General features: G+C 43.2%; 1 protein-coding gene and 1 long non-coding RNA gene across 2 annotated transcripts; one reads left to right on the forward strand and one right to left on the reverse strand.

The window, feature by feature from the left end:
* Window positions 1-3,143: 3,143 nt before the first annotated feature.
* Window positions 3,144-3,823, reverse strand: LOC135273302 (small ribosomal subunit protein eS8-like). Its single transcript, XM_064372144.1, has one exon. It carries the CDS (start codon window positions 3,806-3,808, stop codon window positions 3,257-3,259), a length of 552 nt encoding a protein of 183 aa, XP_064228214.1. The 5' UTR covers window positions 3,809-3,823; the 3' UTR covers window positions 3,144-3,256.
* A 3,576-nt stretch (window positions 3,824-7,399) lies between these two features.
* LOC135273303 (uncharacterized) lies at window positions 7,400-14,247 on the forward strand. Its single transcript, XR_010341088.1, has 2 exons — window positions 7,400-8,314; window positions 9,028-14,247. It is a non-coding gene; the product is annotated as an uncharacterized LOC135273303 (long non-coding RNA).
* The last annotated feature ends 4,397 nt before the right edge of the window (window positions 14,248-18,644 follow it).

Here is an 18,644-nt window from a genome sequence, read left to right on the forward strand (position 1 = left end):
GAAAAATTTAAGAAATAATCATCAGTGTGTATCTTCCTTTTTTCATTATTATTATTATTTTTCTTTAAACCAGCAACCCTTATATGTATAGCTGAAGGGGAAATAATTGAAAGTGTTTATAAGATTTCAAGGTGATGGACTGGGCACGGTGGCCTACTCGGGAGCCTGAGGCAGGAGAGTCACTTGAACCCGGGAAGCAGACAGTGAGCTGAGATCGTGCCATTGCACTCTAGTGTGGGCTACAAGGGCAGAACTCTGTTAAAAAAAAAAAAAAAAAAAAAAAAAAAAAGATTTGAAGGTGATGGATTTCATGTGGACCAGTTTTATCCTTCCCTCATGGTAATTTGACATATAAATCAGATATTTTCCTAATTTTCATAATGAGAGTGGGGTTTTTTGTTGTTTGTTTTGAGATAGGGTCTCACCCTGTTGCCCAGGCTGGAGTGCATTAGGGCAGCCATGGCTCAGTGTAGCCTTGGCTTCTCAGGCTCAAGTGAGCCTCCCACCTCACCCTCTCAAGTAGCTGGGACTGTAGGTATGTGCTACCACACCCGGCTAATTTTTTCTATCTTTTTGTAGAGACAAGGTCTCATTATGTTTCCCAGGCTGGGACTCCTGAGCTGAAGTAATCCCACCTTGGCCTCCTAAAGTGTTGGAATTACAGACATGAGCCACCACACCTGGGCTCAGATGAGATTTTAACAGAGCAAAATACCTATTGGAAATCTTGCACACAAGGCCTCCTTTATTCTGTTACTCCCATTGACAAGAATTCAGACACCTGGATCAATTCTGTTTTGATTTTGCTAAAGATATTTTACTTTTCTAAAAACCTGTATCGTCAGTGAAATGGAATTAGGAAAACAGGACCCATAGACAACCTCTTGAATCTGTCAATTTTTCATGGTGCCTTTTATAGTCATAATGCTTTGTTCTACAAAAATAATACTCTTTGTTTAGAGAAAAAAGGCCGTGTTGTGTCCCTTCATCTCCCTGCTACTTATGTTATTTTGTTTTATTTTATTTTATTTTATTTTGGGACGGAGTCTCACTCTCGCCAGACTGGAGTGCAGTGGCGCGATCTCGATTCACTGCAACCCCTGTCTCCCGGGTTCAAGCAATTCTCTTGCCTCAGCCTCGCGAGTAGCTGAGATTACAGGTGTGTGCCACCACGCCCAGCTCTTTTTTGTATTTTTAGTAGAGATGGGGTTTCACCATGTTGGCCGGGATGGTCTTGATCTCTTGACCTCGTGATCCGCCTGTCTCGGCCACCCAAAGTGCTGGGATTACAGGCCGGAGCCACTGAGCCTAGCCCGCTACTTATGTTCTTTAAAATCCTGATTCCTCCTTTTCCTTTCTGGATGTGTATTCTGGGCTTTTTCAATGTCAACCAGTACTCTATTGATGGGAAATTCAACTGGACTTGGGTATGTTAATTGGGTTTTCCTAGAACATCTCGTTTGCCTAAACAAATATTCCTTATAATTATTATGAAAATTGGACCTGTTATAGACTAATAATTGACTTAAACCATACAGGGTTATGTTTGTCAGCATCTTGTGAGTCAGCTTTTCCAGAGGCAGAGACTGAAGAGTTAGTTCTGAGATTGAATATTATTTTTCAGGGTTTTGTTTCGTGTACCTTATTCTCCTATAACCACCTGGTTGGCATTTATCACAGATACAGTTTTGGGAAACAGACAACCACATGGTTAATGAAGGTAGAGAAGATGTGAAATTTTGTTGTTACCTTTATAGGTTTTTCTTCCCTTGCCCTGTTCTCATTCTTCTCATGTGCCAAAAAAGAAAAAAAGTATAAGGAGGCCCGGCATGGTGGCTCACGCCTGTAATCCCAGCACTTTGGGAGGCTGAAGTGGGCGGATCACCTGAGCTCGGGGGTTCAAGACCAGCCTGGCCAACATGGCAAAACTCCGTCTTTACTAAAAATACAAAAATTAGCTGGGCGTGATAGTCCCAGCTACTCAGGAGGCTGAGGCAGAAGAATCGCTTGAACCTGGGAGGCGGAGGTTGCAGTGATCCAAGATTGCGCGCCATTGCACTCAAGCCTGGGCAACAGAGAGAGACGACGTCTCAAAAAAAAAAAAAAAAAAAGTATAAGGGGAATTCATATTTCTATGAGATCTGTAAATTTAGATTAGAAAATCTAGTTAGCTATCCTTTTAAAAGTCATATAAATAAGCACAAAGACCCACCAGACTTCTTCCCAGCAAGTGACAGTGGAGGAAAAAGGTAATAAAATAGACTTTTGATACTCTGATTGATAAAAGTAAATCTGTTGATGAGAAGGTTAATACTGAGTTTACTATCTTAATGATTCCATATGGTTCCTAGCAATTCTGATCTCAAGGGGGTTGGTTGTTTTTAGAATGTTTAGGTCTCTGGGTAGAATATCTTCTGTGCCTTTTCTGTGAATTGTAAATTTACATTTGGAAAATAAAAAAAAAAAATCCCTGATTATCCCACTATAGCAATACAACGACTGTAATCATTTTGACATACAGTTGTGTTGCATTATATGCATTTTCTGGGTTTTGTATGTCCACCTGTGCTTGTTTGAACTCTTTCCCCCACCCCCCGACTTCCCACACCCTGTTTTCTCACTCCTGGAGTGAGCATGGGCAGTGGGGATGAGACTCGCCTGTGGCTTCAGTTTGTCTCCTTTTCTAAGTTTCTCTGAGTGAGCATTCACTGTGCTGGCTGTGATTCTGTTATTTAAAGCAATATATTTTCATACCTTATGGCCCTTAAATGCAAGCCAACCTCTTCCTCTGGTGTCAACCAAAGGAAAACTGATCTGTTGCAGCGCTGGAGGAATTGCCTCTAACCCCTGAGTTAGATGCAGTTTCACTGAATTCCAGTCCTTTTTTCTATATACATTTTACATAATTATCCATAAGGGTACATTCATTTTTAAGGCTCTTAAAATATACTATATCAAGTGTCTTTTCATATTGCTATGCAACTTTTATAGCCCTCATTTACAGGATTAGTTTTTGTCTTTTCAGAAGAATTTTGGGAGCCAGTATAATCAGCTCCTGAGAATGTTTTCTAATTTGCATACTCAGGTCTACTCTCAATTGTTCTGCCATATTATTTATTTATTTATTTTTTGGATAGAATAAACACCTTTATTACATAGGTGAAGAAAAGAAAACAAGGATTTATTTGCCTTTCTGGGCCTTGATTTTCCTAAGATAGAACTCCAACTCTTTGCCCTCTAGCACATAGCCATCTGCTCAGCCACACTGTCCCGGCCTTGAAGCGATGCATGCAAGCAGCTTGCCCTGTTGGAACTGCTCCTCCAGGAGACTGCTGATTTTGGCATTCTTTTTCCTTTCGTCGTATTTCTTCTGAATTTTTTTAGATCGTTTTTTGTTTAAAATCTCTTCTTCCTCAGGAGTCAGCTTGGCTCCCTTCTTGCGGTCCAGGGGCAGTGCATAGTGGGACTCGTACCACTGTCGGTATGGTGTGCTGTCGATGAGCACGATGCAGTTCTTCACCAGGGTCTTGGTATGGACCAGCTCGTTACTAGACGCGTTATAGACAACATCAATGATCCTGGTTTTTCGAGTACAACACTCTGAGCCCCAGGAGAAATTCCCCACGTCCAGCCTCAGGGCACGGTATTTCTTGTTACCACCCGGCACACGGACTGTGTGGATGCGGCGGGGGCCAATCTTGGTGTTGGCAGCCGGGCGCCCCAACTCATACTTCCGCTTCCTGTGGTAGGGCTTTCTCTTTCCCCCGGTCTTGCGGTGCTTGTGCCAGTTGTCCCGAGAGATGCCCATCGCTCGGCGCTGGCTGGAAAGAGCCTGCCATAGTTATTTTAAAATAGAAGCAACTGTTATGCTGCTAAGTTGAGTATTTCTTAACTAGGCTTAATTTTTTTAACAGGGGCGTAGATGTATGTGTTCAGGCATATGGGACCCTTTCTGTAACGAGGCTCTGTAGAGTCTAGAATTAAGATTATTTAAATTGGTCTATGATCTTACTGAAGAGTGAGAGGCTAGAGTGTAGTGGTTAAAAACATCGACCTGAATCTGGACTGCCTGCATTTAAAGCTCAGTATTGGTACTTATTTGGTTACTTTGATCAATTTACCTATCCTTCTTTGCCTTATTCCCCATGGCTAAAATCAGGTTAATAATATTTACCTCATAAGATAGTATTGTGAATATTAAATCAGTACATTCAGAATAAAATCTTTTGTTGTTGTGGTTGTTGTTGAAGCTGAGTCTCGCTCTGTTGCCCAGGCTGGGGTGCAGTGGTGCCATCTTGGCTCACTGTAACCTCCTGCCTCCCAGGTTCAAGCAATTCTCCTGCCTCAGCCTCCCGAGTAGCTGGGACTACAGGTGTGTGCCACTACACCTGGCTAATTTTTGTATTTTTTTTAGTAGAGACGGCATTTCACCATGTTAGCCAGTGCTGGGATTATAGGCGTGAGCCACTGCGCCTGGCTAGAATAAGATTTCATTGTCTATTTTGGTGATTGCTGAAAATCCTTATGATACAACCATGAGTCTTGAGCACACAAAATGCCTTTTTTTTTTTAAGTTTTAGACAGTGTAGTTAAACGTTAAATTTCTGTTCTTGTTTGATAGCTAAAGTTTCAGTCGGAATAAATTTAGTGTTGGGCTTATGAATATAATAATGAATCTGAAGTATGTTGTCAACATATAGTATTGCAGGATTGATGTCTAGAAATGCTGTATTAGATGCTCATACTGTCTTCTGTATCTTTTCCTTCCCAGTGTCTACTTGACCTTTAGCAAAGTATGACCGTTGTCATGAATCTTTTCTCTCTCTGTCCACAGATTCTGTGTGCTCCTCTGGGCCACAGTGGTTACTTCTTTAAGCATGGAAAGGAAACTTAGGGCTTTGCCAGTTTTGGTATTAGTTCCCCATGTTTTTCATCCGGGCAGCTGTGGAGAGGGTTGCTTTCTGCGTCCCTGGGTGCTCCATTGATATGTTCTGTAGAGGTAATCAACACACTCGAGAGTACACCTGCTTGGTGTATGCATTTGTTTTTAGATCACATTGAAAATGAAAAGCAGAGTTACAAAGCAAAATTACAATAATGCTAATTTTTACAATAATGCTAATTTTTACAATAATGCTAATTGCTCCTGTGTTTGCCTTTACCAGAGATTGATTGATTGATTGATTGATTTCTTTCTTTCTTTTCTTTCTTTCCTTATTTTTGGAGGGGGGAGGTGGGGGAGAAGGAGTCTTTGTTGCCAGTCTAGAGTACAGTGGCTCGATCTCAGCTCATTGCAGCCTCCGCCTCCTAGGTTCAAGTGATGCTCCTGCCTCAGGCTTCCAAGTAGCTGGGACTGTAGTTGGTAATGTATAGCGGTATAAGAGCCTCTATCAGCTTTTGTTTATCTGAGAATGTCTTTATTTTTTTCCTTAATTTTTAAAGGACGGTTTTCTCAGATACAGAATTCTCGGTTGTCAGTTTATGTTTAGGTCGTTTTTTTGTTTTTTTTTTTGAGATGAAGTCTCGCTCTGTTGTCCAGTCTGCAGTGCAGTGGCATGATCTCGGCTCACCCCAACCTTCACCTCCTGGGTTCTAGTGGTTCTCCTGCCTCAGCCTCCTAAGTTAGCTGGGCCTATAGGTGCCTGCCACCATGCCCAGCTAATTTTTTGTATTTTTAGTATGACTAGGCTGGTTTTGAGCTCGTGACCTCAAGTGATCCACCCACCTTGGCCTACCAAAGTGCAAGGATTACAGGCGTGAGCCACTGTGCCCAGCCTAGGTCTTGTATGATCATACATTTTGCCTTGGCATTTATGGCTTTCTAAATTTCTCAACATACGTGTTGCTTTGGAATGTCCTAATTTGCCAGAGTTTCACCTCAACTTCTCTGCCTTTTTTTTTTTTTTTGAGACGGAGTTTCGCTCTTGTTACTCAGGCTGGAGTGCAATGGCGCGATCTTGGCTCACCGCAACCTCCGCCTCCTGGGTTCAGGCAATTCTCCTGCCTCAGCCTCCTGAGTAGCTGGGATTACAGGCACGCGCCACCATGCCCAGCTAACTTTTTTTTTGTATTTTTAGTGGAGACGGGGTTTCACCATGTTGACCAGGATGGTCTCGATCTCTTGACCTCGTGATCCAATTGCCTCGGCCTCCCAAAGTGCTGGGATTACAGGCGTGAGTCATGGCGCCCGGGCTTTTTTTTTTTTAAAGAGACAGGATTTCACCGTTTTGTTAAGGCTGGTCTCGAACTCCTGACCTCACATGATCCACCTGCCTAGGCCTCCCAAAGTGCTGGGATTACAGGTGTGAGCCACCGCGCCTGGTTCTTGGGCATCTATCTGTAATCTCTTGCCCCATATGTCTGTTAGTGTCTGTTAGTCTGTAGTCTGCTTCACAGCTTTCATTAGCAATACCTGCTGCTTTTTCTGCCTAAGTTTTGTGTTAGGTTGAAATAGAAACGAGCACCTTATGCCTGTCCTTCAAATACCCCTAGACAGGGTAGAACAGATACCTATGATAATTTACAAGTAAGGTCTGTTTTGCTCTTTGAGGGAGGGAGCTGGGAATTGGGCTTATACTGCTTTAAGACCAAAACCGCTGCCATGCTGGAGAAGGAGTGGGGCAAGGGTGAGTAAAAACACTACAGAACTTTGCTAGTGTTTTTAAGATGGCTTTTTCTTGATTGGATATTGGCTTGTAGACCTTGGCTGTTTTCTAAAACTCTGACAAAGTTGTTTCACACAGTTATTGCTTGTTTTCTGATGTTTCTATGAAGGAATGAGACCTTGAAACTTCTGGTCTGCCATTTTGATGACTATGGGCTGTCTTTTTACTCTCTTGATAGTGTCGTTTGATACACAAGTTTTAAATTTTGAAGAAGTTCACTTTAATTTTTATTTTAAAGTTCCTTGTGCTTTAGGGGTCATATTTAAGAAATCATTGCCAAATCCAAGGTCATGAAGATTTGCCACTTTTTCAGTAGCTATAACAAAGGTCCAGGAGATAACTTTTCATCTTGACTTGAGTTCCATGTCTGTCTTCAAAGCAATGACTGTAGTGAGAGTAATAGATTATTCTGATTGGTCGTGCCGGATGGTGTTAGAATAGGTCCGAGACAGTGGGGTTGATACTACAATGCTGTTTCCAAAACGAAAGGGCTAGTGAGCACTAGAAAAATCAGTAAATACTTATTTTATTTAGTAAATGTGAAGCATTCATAGCACATTAAAAAGTTTATGGTACCCAGAGTACACTTTTTCTTTTTTTTTGAGACTTGAGTTTCTCTCTTTTTACCCAGGCTGGAGTGCAATGGCACGATCTCGGCTCACCGCAACCTCCGCCTCCTGGGTTCAAGCAATTCTCCTGCCTCAGCCTCCCAAGTAGCTGGGACTACAGGCGCGCACCATCACGCCCAGCTAATTTTTTTGTATTTTAGTAGAGATGAGGTTTCACCATGTTGACCAGTATGGTCTCGATCTCTTGACCTCGTGATCCACCCGCCTCGGCCTCCCAAAGTGCTGGGATTACAGGCGTGAGCCACCACGCCTGGCCACTTTTTTTCTTTCTTTGTTTTAAGACATTCTCACTCTTTCCTGAGCTGGAATGCAGTGGTGCAGTCTTGGCTTACTACAGCCTCAACCTCCCGAGCTCAAGCGATCCACCTTAGCCTTCCAATAAAGAAGTTGGGACTACAGGCATATGTCACCATGCCTGGCTAAGTTTTGTATTTTTTCTTTTTTTGAGATGGATTCTTGCTCTGTTGCCCAGGCTGGTGTGCAGTGGCATGATTTTGGCTCACTGCAGCCTCTGCCGCCCGGGTTCAAGCAATTCTCCTGCCTCAGCCTCCTGAGCTGGGATTACAGGCACCTGGCACCATGTCTGGCTAATTTTTGTATTTTTAGTAGAGATGAGGTTTCGCCATGTTGCCCAGGCTGGTCTCAAACTCCTTGGCTCAAGTGATGTTCCTGCCTTGGCCTCCCAAAGTGTTGAGGTTACAGATGTGAGCCATCGCGCCCCACCCCAGAGTACACATTTTAATTAAAAATGTATTTTTCTTATTATAAATATAATATGTAAATGTTTAAAAGTGAGCTCCAGAATTATTGCTGCTGATGTGGTGGTCCTTGATAAACTAAGAAGTGGGAAACTAGTTTAACTTTTAATTCATGTTCTAAAGTACTAATTTTTGTGGTTTATTTTATACAGGTACTGCTATTACCAGAATTTGGTAGAAGAAGGATCTACTTGTTGGCAGCCTCTTGATAAAAAGAGATGTGGGGGGATTCTCGACCTGCTAACAGAACTGGACCTTTTCGGTAAGCTCTGAAATTTGCATATTGAAATTGCCAGTGTTTTAATTCTAAATATGTAACATTTTGGCCTACTGTAAAGGAAGATAATTTCTCTGCTGAGAAGTAGTTTCTGATTTTTTTAAAAATAGAAACTCAATTTGGAAAATAATTTCAAAAATGATTGTGAGACTGAATACCCAGCATGCCAAATGTCTTGTCATATAACCTTTTTTTTTTTTTCTTTTGAGATGGGGTCTTGCTCTGTCGCCCAGGCTGGGATGCAGTGGTGTGATCTTGGCTCACTGCACCCTCCGCCTCCTGGGTTCAAGCAGCTCTCTGCCTCAGCCTCCCAAGTACCTAGAATTAGAGGTGCCCGCCGCCACACCTGGCTAATTTTTGTAATTTTAGTAGAGACTGGGTTTCACCATCTTGGCCAGGCTTTCCTTCAACTCCTGACCGCGTGATCCACCCGCCTTGGCTTCCCAACATTTTGAAATTTATTTATTCATTTTTTGAGACAGAGTCTCGCTCTGTCTTCCAGGCTGGAGTGCAGTGGCACAGTCTTGACTCACTGCGGCCTCTGTCTCCTGGATTCAAGCAATTCTCCTGCCTCAGCCTCCCGAGTAGCTGGTAGTACAGGTGTGTGCCACCATGCCCAGCTAATTTCATTTTTTTAAATATTAAGAAATCCCCAAATATTTATTTTTGTTTCTTTTCTTTTTCCTTTTTTGGGACAGAGTCTTGCTCTGTCGCCATGGTGGAGTGCAGTGGCGCAGTCTCAGCTCACGGCAGCCTCCTCCTCCTGGGTTGAAGCGATTCTTCTGCCTCAGCCTCCCGAGTAGCTGGGACCACAGGCGCACGCCACCACGCCCAGCTAATTTTTGTATTTTTAGTAGAGACAAGGTTTCACCATGTTGGCCAGGATGGTCTCTATCTCTTGACCTCGTGATCCGCCCGCCTCGGCCTCCCAAAGTGCTGGGATTACAGGCGTGAGCCACCGCGCCCAGCCTTATTTTTGTTTTCTTAGCAAAGGAATACGTACTCGGCTAGTAAGGAAAGCTAGTGAAATGTCCATAAATGTTTATAAAAGTTGCATTGAGTGCACTATTTATGTCTAGAATTCAGAGCTATGCTTTGCCTGTGGCGTGTTGATGCAGTTTGCTAAACCACCTCTCAATTTTAGGGGTTATTGGGTACCAAGAAGTGTGAAGATGGTGGTAGCATTGGTAGCATTTAGTTGTAAATGGATTGTATTTTAAATTTGTAGGGAGTTAATTTTTTTGTAGCTAATGTAATACACTGTATTTTAACTCGTATTTAAACATTTTTTGCATTGTGTTTACAATTAATGAAATGTTATACAAATGTGACTTTTTTGGTTTTACTTGGTACATAGCAAAGAAATCTGACCTTTAAATGTATGCATTCAAAGGTATTGATGCTCCAGTTGAAACTTCTATTACTAGTACATTTTCTTTTTTTTTTTTTTTTTTTTTTTTTTTTCGTTTTTTGAGATGGAGCCTCACTCTGTCACCTAGGCTGGAGTGCAGGGGTGTGATCTCAGCTCACTGTATCCTCCGCCTCTTGGGTTCAAGTGATTCTCCTGCCTCAGCCTCCCGAGTAGCTGGGACTACAGGTGCATGCCACCACACCCAGCTAATTTTTATATCTTTAGTAGAGACGGGGTTTGACCATTGGCCAGGATGGTCTCGATCTCTTGACCTGGTGATCTGCCCGCCTTGGCCTCCCAAAGTGCTGGAATTACAGGCTTGAGCCACCGCGCCCGGCCCACATCAGTATTCTTTTTAATAAACTTTACCACAATTCAGGGTGTGTGAAAATCATTTTGATGGAAAAAGTTTTGAGAATCAGATCTTCAGGGAAATTTTTGCACTTAGGTAGTACAGCATAACAAAGAGGAGTACAGGTTTTGGAGTCAGATGTTACTTCCTAGGTGGGTTACCACTGGCACATTTTTTAACCTCCCACATCCTCAATTCCCTCTTACCCATATCTTTTGGAGCCCTTATGTAGGATAAATGGAATCATTCATTCCTGAGTACCTGCTGTGTACCAGTCACCTTTCTGAATGTTGAGGTTGCTGCAGTGAACAAGACATACGGAATAACTTTATTGTAATGGGAGAAAACAGACCATAAGCAAATAGACAAAAACAGTGTAACAGCTGATAGCTGAGTGCTGTAAAGAAAATGAAGCAGGATATTGGGAGAATGAAGATGGGGGCAATTTTAAAGGGGTGGTCAGAGGAACTTGAGGAGTGGCATACATTTGAGTTGTGACTCTTGGTTTATAATGTATGCAGAACATTTAACTGTAGTACCTAGCACTTGGTAGCATTTGAAATAATTTGAAATTCGATGTTTTTTCTGTCTCTTACCGTTCTCCGCATGTCAAATAATTTCCAATTCTACATTGTGTGTGTGTGTGTGTGTGTGTGTGTGTGTGTGTGTGTGTGTGTGTGAGAGAGAGAGAGAGAGAGAGAGAGAGAGAGAGAGTGTGTGTGTGTGTGTGAGAGAGAGAGAGTCTAGCCAGGCTGGAGTGCAGTAGTGCAATCTTGGCTCACTGCAACCTCTGCCTCCTGGGTTCCAGCGATCCTTCTGTCTCAGCCTCCCAAGTAGCTGGGACTCCAGGTGTGCGCCATCGAGCCCGGCTAATTTTTTTTTTTTTTTTTTTTTTTTTGGTGTCTTGCTCTGTTGCCCAGGCTGGAGTGCGGTGGCACAGTCTCAGCTCACTGCAACCTCCACCTCCCAGGTTCAAGTGATTCTCCTGCCTCAGCCTCCCAAGTAGCTGGGAGTACAGGTGCCCGCCACCACACCCAGCTAATTTTTGTATTTTTAGTAGAGACAGGGTTTCACTGTGGTTGACCAGGCTGGTGTCGAACTCCTGATCCATCCACCCCGACCTCCCAAAGTGCTAGGATTACAGGCGTGAGCCACCACACCCTGTCAATTTTTGTATTTTTAGCAGAGACAGGGTTTCACCATGTTGGCCAGGCTGGTCTTGAACTCCAGATCTTAGGTTATCTGCCTACCTTGGCCTCCCAAAGTGCTGGGATGACAGGCGTGAGCCACTGTGCCTGGCCTTCAATTATAATTCTAAGAAAATTTATTTTTATATCTGAAGTTTATTAAAACGAATTCTTTAAGGAAATGGATGTGGATTATGGTCCTTGTGACAAAGTGAACCATCTTATGAGAGACATAAGAATGTGAGGGAAGAAGTCCTGAGTCCTCAAGGTGAGTAAAGTAAGAATTTGTGGAACATAAAATGTCCTTGTAGGCCAGGCACAGTGACTCAAGCTTGTAATCCTACCACTTTTGGAGGCCGAGGCAGGAAGAGCACTTGAGCCCAGGAGTTTTAAGATAACATGGGCAACATAGTGAGATCCCTGTCTAAATTTTTTTTTAAAAAGTCTCTGTCTATTCTTTCCCCCAGATTTACTTACAGGCAAAGTTGGTACAGATTCTGAGTCACCAGGATCTGCTTGGCAACTCTTAGTAGAGCCTGAGTGTGTGTGTGTGTGTGTCTGTGCGCTTGCGCCTCTCGGAAGCACAACTCTTAGTAGAGTCCAAGTGTGTGTGTGTGTGTGTGTGTGTGTGTGTGTGTGTGTGCGTGCGCGCGCACGCGCCTCTGAGAAGGTTTCTCTGAAGTACTTTGGGTTGAGTTTTTTGTAACTCTGCTATCATGACTCTTGATGTGAAATGTCCTTTATTTATTATTGGCTGGTACTTATTGGCCTAGGGGATGGAAGTAAAGGAACTTTCTGCTAGCTTTATTTGTCAAATAGTGTGAGTATTTGTGCCTCAGTGGGGTTGCTCAAGATGATAACCAAGGTCGCTCTAGCCTTTTCCCAGTGCCTATATCAAGCTGTCAAACAGTAGGATGCTCTGCAGCAGTACTGACTTTGTGGCTGTGGTGACTCATCAGGATATCACTTAGGCAGCAGCTATCTATCTGGAGAAATAATTTCCAACAGGTATGAAGGTATGAATCTGTTAGCCTATGCCTTCATCATTTCTGTCTAGGAGAAGGGGTCAGCCATGGTGCACTGTCAGGCAGAACCTTTCATCCCACCCTTCCTGCGAAGTGTATTTCTGTCAGTGTCATATGCCCTTGGCTTTCTTTGTTGTCAAGTCTCTGGCAGATTGAGGGTGCATATTATCTCTCCTTCTGCTGTGTGTGCCATTGCACTGGACTTGGGGAGAGGAGTAAGAAGTATTGTGTTAAAATGTTAATCCCTTTCAGTGGTTGCCCAGTTGTGAGTCCTAGCTCTCTCAGACTATTGGCATTCGGTGTGCTGGAATTAGCATTTTATTTTCTCAAATATACTAATGTGATGTTTGTTGTCTATTCTTATTTAGCCAAATTAGTCACTAAAATGCCCTTATAGAAGATAACTCTGGAAGAGGTATTCATTTCTCTGAAATTTTTATTCTCCTTCCTTCCCTCCCCCTCTCTCTTTCTTTCCTTCTTTTCCTTCCTTTCTTTTCTCTTTTTCTTTCTGTTCTTTCCTTCCTTTCCCTTTCTTTTCTTTTTTTTTTTTTTTCTTATTTTATCTTATTGGAGACAAGGTCTCCCTCTGTCACCCAGGCTGGAGTGTAATGGTGCAGTCATGGCTCACTGCAGCCTCGATCTCCTGTGCTGAAGCAATCCTCCCAACTCAGTTCTCCACAGTAGCTGGGACTATAGGTGCCCACTACCACACCTGGCTAATTTTTGTATTTTTTTTTTTTTTTTTTTTTTTTTTTTTTTTTTGGTAGAGACAGGGTTTTGCCACATTGCCCAGGCTAGTCTTAAACTCAAGCAGTCTACCTACCTTGGCCTCCCAAAGCAATAGGATTCCAGGTGTGAGTCACTATGCCTGGCCTTTTTTTATTATTTTAAAAATTTAAAATTTTCATTTTTTAGAGATGTAGGGTTCTGTTCTGTTGCCCAGGAGTACAGTGGTACTATCAGAGCTCATTGCAGCTTTGAACTCCTGGACTTAAGCAATCCTCTCACCTCAGCCTTCTTGGTAGCTGGATTACAGGCACCTGACACTATGTTCGGCCAATTAAAAAAAAAGTTTGTTTGTAAATGTGGGTTTTTTTTTTTTTTTTGAGACAGGGTTTCACCATGTTGGCCAGGATGGTCTCGATCTCTTGACTTCGTGATCCGCTCACCTTGGCCTCCCAAAGTGCTGGGATTACAGGTGTGCGCCACCACAGCCAGTTAATTTTTACATTTTTTTTTGTAGAGACAGGGTTTCACCATGTTGCTCAGGCTGGTCTCAATCTTCGGAGCTCAAGCTATCCACCAGCCTCGACCTCCCAAAGTGCTGGGATTACAGGCGTGAGCCACTACTTTGCCCGGCCAGACTAGGCACTTTCTAGACCTTCCTAAAAGCTGTGTCTTGGATTTTGCTTTCCTCTACTGCTAGGTGAGGCCCATACAGCTACCCATGATTGACTCTGAAAGTTGTTGATACATGGCAGTGCATTGAGAAAGTTCACACCTCACAGTGAATTAAAGAAATATGGGCATAGTCCAGGTGCGGTGGCTCACGCCTGTAATCCCAGCACTTTGAAAGACCGAGGTGGGCGGATCATGAGGTCAGGAGATTGAGACCATCCTGGGCAACATGGTGAAACCCCGTCTCCACTAAAAATACAAAAATTAGCTGGGCGTGGTGGGTGGCTCGAGCCTGTAATCCTAGCTACTCGGTAGGCTGAGGCAGGAGAATTGCTTGAACCAGGCAGTCGGAAGTTGCAGTGAGCCGAGATCATGCCATTGTACTCCAGCCTGGTGACAGAGTGAGACTCTGTCACAAAAAGAAAAGTATGAGCATAAATTAAATAACTGGTGTCATTGGCCCTCCATATATCTTTTTTTTTCCAAAAATTATTAATAAATAATAAAGTATGGTTATTTCGTATGCCAGTGCATACAGATTTTAACATTTGGATCTATATTTCTTTGAAAGCTAGGATATGTTTTCTAATGCGCTTTCATTGAAGCCAGCTCCTAACATTGAGCATAAATATGAGTTATCAATCCCCGTTATGTGCCTGATCCTCATTCTCCCTCCCCGAGCCCCACACACTGCCCTGGGCCCTTCTTTGGCACGTGGACAGATGAATGGGAGCTGCTGGGTGTGGGAGCACTGGACTGGGAATCAGACTTGGAGTATAATCCAAATGGCCCAAGAGCCTACAGCTCGCAGCTGCCCAATGGGTTTCCATGGCAACCTCAAATCAGACTCTGCTCCTTGGTTGGCCAACACCTAGTAAGAGGAAGCCAGACTTTTCCACTTCAGGCGACGGTATTGGTGGTGGCACTTCCAGGGGGTGCACAGCGGCTTAGCAGGAGGACAGATTCAGAGGGGCTCTTGGGGAGCTCAAGCGGGGCCCACAGAGACCTTCTTTCTGGGGTTCCAAACTGGCATTTAGAGGGAGATTCAGTACTCACACCTGGGGTGTTTCAGAATATTCAGGAGACCAGAGAGACCAGTGGGCGAAACAGGAGGAGTTTATTAAGGTGGCCACTGGCTCAGCAGATTAGCATCCCAAGATTGAGCAAAGGAGAAAGAAAATGGGATACTTTTTATACATCCAGAATGATGTAACACAGGTTTGCAGAAGCCACAACAAAGAACAGTTAATTTGTAACATGTCTTGTGATGTATGTTACATTTGAAAAATAGCATTTTGAGAAACGCATTGCACATTCTTTGGGGGTTATCTTGCCCTGTGACCTTGCAGCTGGTCAGCAAGAAAAACAGGAGTGTTGAGATGTCTGGGAACTTTGCTGAGAATGTGGGCAGAAGAGCTAAGATAGGTTTTAAGGAGTTAATTTTAAGCAGAGCTGGGGTTAGATTTTATATTGAACACAACACAGTAAACTGTGTTATGCAGGAATTGTAGACTACCGTTGTTATTATTTAATTTCCCTCTTCATTTCCCCTCTTTGTTGCTTTTTATTAACTCTTTGATAGGAAACAACCCCATTGCTTTCAGCATTTACTAGTATTTGGAAGTTAATTTTGGTTTAGGTCACTTGGTATTTCTATGAGCTTATTTATCAGTTTTATGCCTGTTTGGTTTTTGTAGCTGGATGTCAGGGCGATGGCTTAGGTGTGTCGCAGAGCTTTTTGAGACAACCCTTTTGGGAGCGCCTTTGTATTTTTGGTGGACAGCAGGCTGGTGTGTTAGCTATGGTAAGCGTACAGCACTGAGTTGTGAATTTTTAGCACGAGATTGAGAGTTTCTCTCCTGCCATGAGAGGCACAAAATGAACTTTTAGGCCTGATGGCTCCTTTGTGCCTGTCCCTGTCTTAGGTTGTCTTTCCTTTGAAGAATCTTACCTGTCTTTAGCTAACCAGTCATCTACCCAGGGCCAGCCAGGCAGCAGCTGGAGAAAGTTGGAATTTGAGTAAACACAGCCCCGGGGGCTGATCTGCAGAGTGTTGTGGTTCCAGGAACAGTGCTGTTATTTACCTTAAGTTGTTTCTTCTGCTAAGCTGCCTGCTTGGAAAAGATGGTATTAATGCAGCTTTTTGGGGCTATTAACATATTACTTGCTTAGTTTAAGCTTACTTCATCCAGACATTTGCCAGTGATTAAGTTCCAGTAGATGATTACACTTTACGCAAGCCCATGAAAAGCTCCACTACCATACATGTCATTCTGAGACGGTTCTCCATCCTCTTGGGGCACAGGTTGATACTTAGCTAATGCCATTAATTGACTGGTGGTTTGCTTGGCCATTACTTGCTTCTATAGTTGACCGAATACTCCCAATTAAGAGAGGCAGGAGACAAGGTAGTATCAAACGCCCTCCTAATATAATTACTACTCCCCCTATTTGGGTTTTAAACGCCCCCAACCATAAAAACCATTCTCTGAAGAGGGAGTCTGGTGACCACCCTTTCCAGGTTTGTACTGGAACTTGAGCTAGTTTTTGCATGCTGGCAGTAATTTCCATGACTGCTTGTCCATTATGACTGATTTTTAGACAGCAGTTTGATAAGTTAAACTTTTCACATACTCCTCCTTTTTGGGCTAAAAGGTAATGTAATGTTAGTTTTTTTCTGGTAAATGGCATTTCTCATCTATGTGGCCTGTAAATTTGTAAGGTGGCAAACTTAAAGCTTTGGATGATTCATTGGTTATGATTTTTAGAACTGCCTGCAGCCTAATGATGCGGTTAATTATGTAGATGGGAGTGTGATATCCCCATGCCCTGTTTTTGTGCCCAAGTGGCTGGGCCATAATAATTATTTTTTTCTGGGGGCCAGTCTGTGTTTTTTTCAGTTTCCTATTTGTACATTTATTATAGTTGTATCAGCTTATAGCATCACTAATCCAAAGCGGGATTTGAGTAAGCACCGCCTGCTTTTTTTGAAGGTTATAGGATTTGCAGTTATGTCATGTGCACACCTGATTAGGACTTTCCTAATAGGGGTGTTATAACAAGTTGGGGCTACAACTATTTTTTTTATTTTGAAGAAGTGTTTTTACTACCTGTTAGGCATCTAAGTTTAAGGACACACTTCCCTAATGAGAAGGGGTTACCCGAGTTAGATTGCAAAGGGTTTCTTTTCCTGTTCTTTCACAGAGCTCAAACCATACCCCAGGTAAAAGTTTGGGGTTGTAGCACACATAAGACTGATTATTACCTGGATTACAATTTGAATAGGTAGTTTGATTACACATGCAAGTTCCTAGGGAAGCTCCTTTACACTCATAATGTGTTTGCTATAGTAAAGTTTTAACTTGTGTATTCCCTGTCTATGTAGTGTGGGTGCACATAGGACACCCACATAGGACTTCCTCGCTCAGTAGATTTGCCATAAGGGCTGACATGAGCGAAATGAAAGGTAACATTTTTACACTAAGACTGGACAAGGAATGCTTTCTCCTGGGAGCAAAGCTTTGCAGCAATGTCAACATAGTAACAGGATACTTAATATTATTAAAATGACAAGGTTTAAGATTTTGCTTGAGATTTTAGTTTACATTTGCTTATCCGGTGGAGATTGCTCGAGCTTCGGCCGTGCGTTGACTAGTCAGCTTCTGGTTGTGTGACTAGAGCAGGGCTCGACGATTTCTCAGGGTCGTCTGCATCTGGAACCGGACTGAGCTGGTTGTGGTCCTTGTCGATCACATGTCTCAAGGTTAGCCTGGTGGGATGTTCCGGATCCGGCTGACTGGTTCACTTGTCTGGGGCTGTTGGCCTTAACTGGCTGTGATGAATCCAGAGAACAACTTTAGCAACTTTAACAGCAGTGGGGGTGGATAAGGTTACAATAAAAGGGCCCAATGTGGTTGGGTTCCACTTTTTAACCTAGACAGAGTCTCTGGGTTTAAATGAATGGATTAGAATTGTTAAACTTATAGGTATTCTTTTTTGTACCCAGCTTTGTTTCATGGCTTTACCTAGGGCCTGCATTTATCTCCTTAATGTTTATTTTTCCTATTTGTTTAAAAAAAGATTGTCTTTTACCCGGGTTGTGGGGGGTGGTTTCCCAAACAAAACTTCGTAAGGTGAATATTAGGTCTGTTTGGTTGGGTGCGTCTGACTCGGAGAAGGACCATGGGCAAGATTTGATCCCACCGTAAGTGGGTTTCCTGACAGAATTTCTTTAGGAATTGTTTCAGTGTCCAGTTTCTTTGCTTTACCTTCCCCGAACTCTGGGGACGGTAGGCAGTACGTGATTTCCAACAGTTGAGAGAGATTTTGAACAGTCTCAGCTACAAATGCCGGTTCGTTGTCAGACCTGAGAGTCAGAGGCAGCCCAAACCTAGGAATACTATCTGTTAATAATGCTTGAGTTGCCTCCGTGGCTTTTTCAGTGCAGGTGGGGAAAAATTCTACCCACCCGGAGTAGGTGCAGACAAACGCCAGCATAAACCGATAGCCTCCTGCTTGGCGCGTTTCAGTAAAATCCACAAGCAAGTTTTCACGTGGGGTTACTCCTACTTTTTGAATTCCCAGGGGCCGAAATGGCCCTTGCCGTTGGTTGTTCTGAGCACAGGTTAAGCATTGTTTACAGACGGCTCGGGAGATGACAGTGAGCAGTGGCACATAGAAGTGGCACCCCAGTAGTGTTTCTAGTGCTGTTTTCCCGTGTGAGTTTCTTGGTGGAACTGTTTTACAAACCTGAGGGCTATTACTTCAGGAAAAACTAATTTTCTGTTTGAGAACCTCCACCAGCCTTTTTTTTGTATAAGCTCCATTTTCCTGAGCAAACCAGGTCCTCTCATTTGGGGAGTAATTTGGCTTCTCTTTAGGCAAAGGTTCTGGGAGGAGAGGCATGGCAGTAGCTGCCTTCCTACCTACCGTGCTGGAAAGT

Source organism: Aotus nancymaae, unplaced genomic scaffold (assembly GCF_030222135.1).
Source record: "Aotus nancymaae isolate 86718 unplaced genomic scaffold, 86718_ANA_hifiasm-v0.15.2.pri h1tg000914c, whole genome shotgun sequence".
Lineage (NCBI taxonomy): Eukaryota > Metazoa > Chordata > Mammalia > Primates > Aotidae > Aotus > Aotus nancymaae.